General features: G+C 39.4%; 2 protein-coding genes across 3 annotated transcripts in view; one reads left to right on the forward strand and one right to left on the reverse strand.

The window, feature by feature from the left end:
- Positions 1 to 228, forward strand: part of cdc5l (CDC5 cell division cycle 5-like (S. pombe)) — a gene marked incomplete at its 5' end in the record, with an annotated part of 6,233 nt that extends 6,005 nt beyond the window's left edge. The window contains one exon of the mRNA XM_013912989.1: positions 214 to 228. Coding sequence (XP_013768443.1) covers positions 214 to 228 — 15 coding nt within the window. The remainder of the gene's footprint in view (positions 1 to 213) is intronic.
- A 26-nt stretch (positions 229 to 254) lies between these two features.
- Positions 255 to 2,655, reverse strand: supt3h (SPT3 homolog, SAGA and STAGA complex component). 2 transcript variants are annotated; one of them, XM_013912997.1, is made up of 6 exons: positions 2,526 to 2,655; positions 2,224 to 2,299; positions 1,739 to 1,851; positions 1,551 to 1,655; positions 1,316 to 1,444; positions 255 to 394 (listed from the first exon to the last, which is right to left on the reverse strand). In XM_013912997.1, the coding sequence occupies exons 1-6, from the start codon at positions 2,598 to 2,600 to the stop codon at positions 290 to 292; spliced, it is 603 nt and encodes a 200-aa protein (XP_013768451.1). In that variant the 5' UTR covers positions 2,601 to 2,655; the 3' UTR covers positions 255 to 289. The 2 variants fall into 2 exon arrangements, with proteins under 2 accessions (XP_013768451.1, XP_013768450.1); XM_013912996.1 differs by having other exon boundaries at positions 1,316 to 1,447.
- Between the last annotated feature and the right edge of the window lie 331 nt (positions 2,656 to 2,986).

Below are 2,986 nucleotides of genomic sequence, written 5' to 3' on the forward strand. Positions count from 1 at the left end.
AATGTCACATTTGCATTCAACTGAACTTTGAATCCTATTTCGCAAAAAGCAAGGAATGCTCGTTTTGACTCCGATCTGGATCGGTGAGCATGAAGGACAAATTAAAGTTATTGATTCAGCAATCACTAACTTTAATCTTACAGGTTAAGACATGTACAGAAAAAGTAAAACATCTAAACCAACACTTTAAATTAAGAGTATTTTATGCATTAGTTATACGACTTTTAACCCATGAATTTAAAAAAAAAAAAAAGAAAATAATCAGCTGTGGAAAAGTTGTGTAAGTTTCTCATTGTGTACATACTGTGTGTCTGTAGTTGTATCTTCTAATAGCCTCTCGGATGTGACAGGGCTGGATCGCTCCGCTGGGAGGCTCCACTGTAGCCGGACAGCTCTGAAGCGCAATCATGAGTAATAAGTATTAACACAAATACAACAGAGGACGCAATGGAATGTTTTGGATGTTTCCTTTAGGAACGTGGAGTTTTCCATGAGCTGAAAATGGTCACCTTGTCTCGTGTGTTCAGAGACTTACATTTAGCAATTAGCAATAACATCAGTTATTATGTACATTAAGAAAATTAACAGAGGAGTTCATACTCTACATCTGCACAGAAGACTTTCTCCTAAAAAGACACATTAAAGTGTGACTCGTCAAAAATTAGTACAATCAAGAGATTAATACAGCAAAATGTTTGTTATTGTCAGAGCATTTATTCATTATTTATCACAAGTCCTTCTAAAAATATGATCAAGCAAATAAATGTACAATAAATCACAACAATTATTGGCTACTTTAGTTGTACCTGGGGTCCAAACTTTAGACCCATTTAACCCAGACACTCCTGCTTAGATTCAGGACTATTAACATGTGTTTTGATCTCTAGAGTTATACTGAATCTCAGTGCGTTTCATTTAAAATGAAAACCACTGGTTTGGAATCATACCTGCAGTGACTTCTCTGACAACATTCATCATACAAAACAAACATTTATGCACCAGATACTTAATAATAATTTACAAGTTAAAAAGGATGTTTTACAGGGTGTATTTGTGCAGCCAAAAGGCCCTTAATCCCCCTACTCTGCGGCATCCTTTATTCCACGGTCGTGTCGATGACAATCTTTTGTTAAGCACACTTTATATAGATCTCATGTAAGGTTGTGATTCCATTCTGTTGACAAAACCTATGAAGAGGCAGACAAACGCCTTTGCTGAAACCTGCCGCTATAAATAAACTGCCTTTGTAATTTCTCCTGTGCCTTCATGATACACACAGACATTAAACTCATAAGAAACTGCAGCTGGGACTCACCTTTTTACGTTTCCTCTGCCTCGCCCTGCCATCCACACTGCCGTTACCTTGTAGGACGGGCTTTGACGAGTGTGAGGACCCTGGGGTGGAGGGAGGGGTGGCTTCAGGTGAGTCTGGATCCTTCTTCACCTGCTGGGGAGGAAGACGAAAGACAGATGATATTTACTCAGTAATATTATGACGGTAGATTTAGCGATTGATAGGTCTCAATGTGTGATGAAGTGTGTGTATGCACCTCAGCATGTGTGTTGTAGTGGATGTAGCTGGCAGAGATCACATGACTGACTGGATTCGTCTTTGCTGTCATTTCCTGCTTCACCAAGAGCGACAAATCCACGATCTGAACGAAGGAAAAGCATTTTAAAACAGGGGAAAGCTTTTAAATTACACGCACATATGTGAAGTAATGACTTAACAAGTTACCTGGGCAACAGTCTCATAAGCGAGGTATGACAGGATCTCCATGGCCATGCTGTTGGGTTTCAGCTCCAGGCTGCTGCAGTCGAGCCAGTCCCGAAACTTTGAAGCTTTCTTAGCTTGGAGTGAGCACAAGTAAGCACACATGACAAGAGGTCAGACGGGCTTAAAATGCTGAAACTGATCCTGAATCAGGTTTTTACCGTACGTACCTTACGCTTTTAAATTTAGAAGTGAAATAATCAGCTGATTATTCAATTGGTGAACTAACAGGATAAAAACACAGTCCACAGCTTTATTTGCTTATTTATAAGATGCCCATAAACCATGATTTAGAGCACAGGTAGAGTCCGCATTAAAAAAACTATACGCAACATCAAACCGACATGAAAGCAAACATTAGCAATAAAATGTAATCCTTTACTCCTTTTGTACCTATGACAGAATCAACTTCCTGAGACAGATACTAAAGGGGCCGTTTAAAATCTTACCAAAGCTGAGCTGTCGACTCTCACAGAACTCAGCGTACTGAGCCGGGTCCATATTCCGAGTCTGACGCTCCAAACGCTGAAAATTCAAATACACATAAAAACACTTAAAGTTAAATCTATAATCCCAGTTTCTCCCACTGAAAACGTCCAGATGAGCAGAATCAACTTTTTGGGAAATCTTTATCTGGATGATTGAGCAAGCGTCAAGGCGTTTTAAATCTATAAGTTCATATATGTGTCATTTACTTTCAAAACAGCCCTACTAATCAATCATTTTCATGCAGACATTGATGAGCTCTGACCTCCATCCTCTCCTGTTTGATGGGGTCTATTTCCTGACGTTCTGCTAATGACAGGAGTTCACCGGTCTGATCCATCCACACCAGGAAGTCCTGGGCCAGTCGCTGCCTCCGCTGGTTAGCACCAGCAGGACCTACAGCACCCCATTTGTTCACAAAAGACAAAAAAGAAAGAAACACTTAAGATGAAAACCAGAGCTCAGTATTCACTTGGATTTTGACTGTAGCATTTGAAGCTTTTTTTGTACAAAGTGGTTTCTGAAAAAGTTTGGATGCTGTAAAAATATATATTTTTAAAGATCTGCAAATTATTTAAAACCTATATGTAATTTAAGGTATTGCAAAAACAACATATCAAATGTGGGAACTAAGGTGAATTTTGTATTGTGCAATGTGCAATATGATAATGTTAAATTTCGCCTCTGTCAGTGCGCCCCAGGGCGGCTGTGGCTACAATGTAGCTT

Source organism: Pundamilia nyererei, unplaced genomic scaffold (genome assembly GCF_000239375.1).
Source record: "Pundamilia nyererei isolate P.nyererei 1_Seehausen unplaced genomic scaffold, PunNye1.0 scaffold00111, whole genome shotgun sequence".
Taxonomy (NCBI): domain Eukaryota; kingdom Metazoa; phylum Chordata; class Actinopteri; order Cichliformes; family Cichlidae; genus Pundamilia; species Pundamilia nyererei.

Excerpts from the sequence above, each read along its gene's own strand:
- supt3h (XM_013912996.1), bottom strand. The coding sequence starts at position 2,600 with ATGGATCAGACCGGTGAACTCCTGTCATTAGCAGAACGTCAGGAAATA. Across the intron at positions 1,852-2,223 it reads GAGTCGACAGCTCAGCTTTG|CTAAGAAAGCTTCAAAGTTT; the intron begins GTAAGATTTTAA and ends GCTCACTCCAAG. Across the intron at positions 395-1,315 it reads GGCAGAGGAAACGTAAAAAG|AGCTGTCCGGCTACAGTGGA; the intron begins GTGAGTCCCAGC and ends ATTGCGCTTCAG.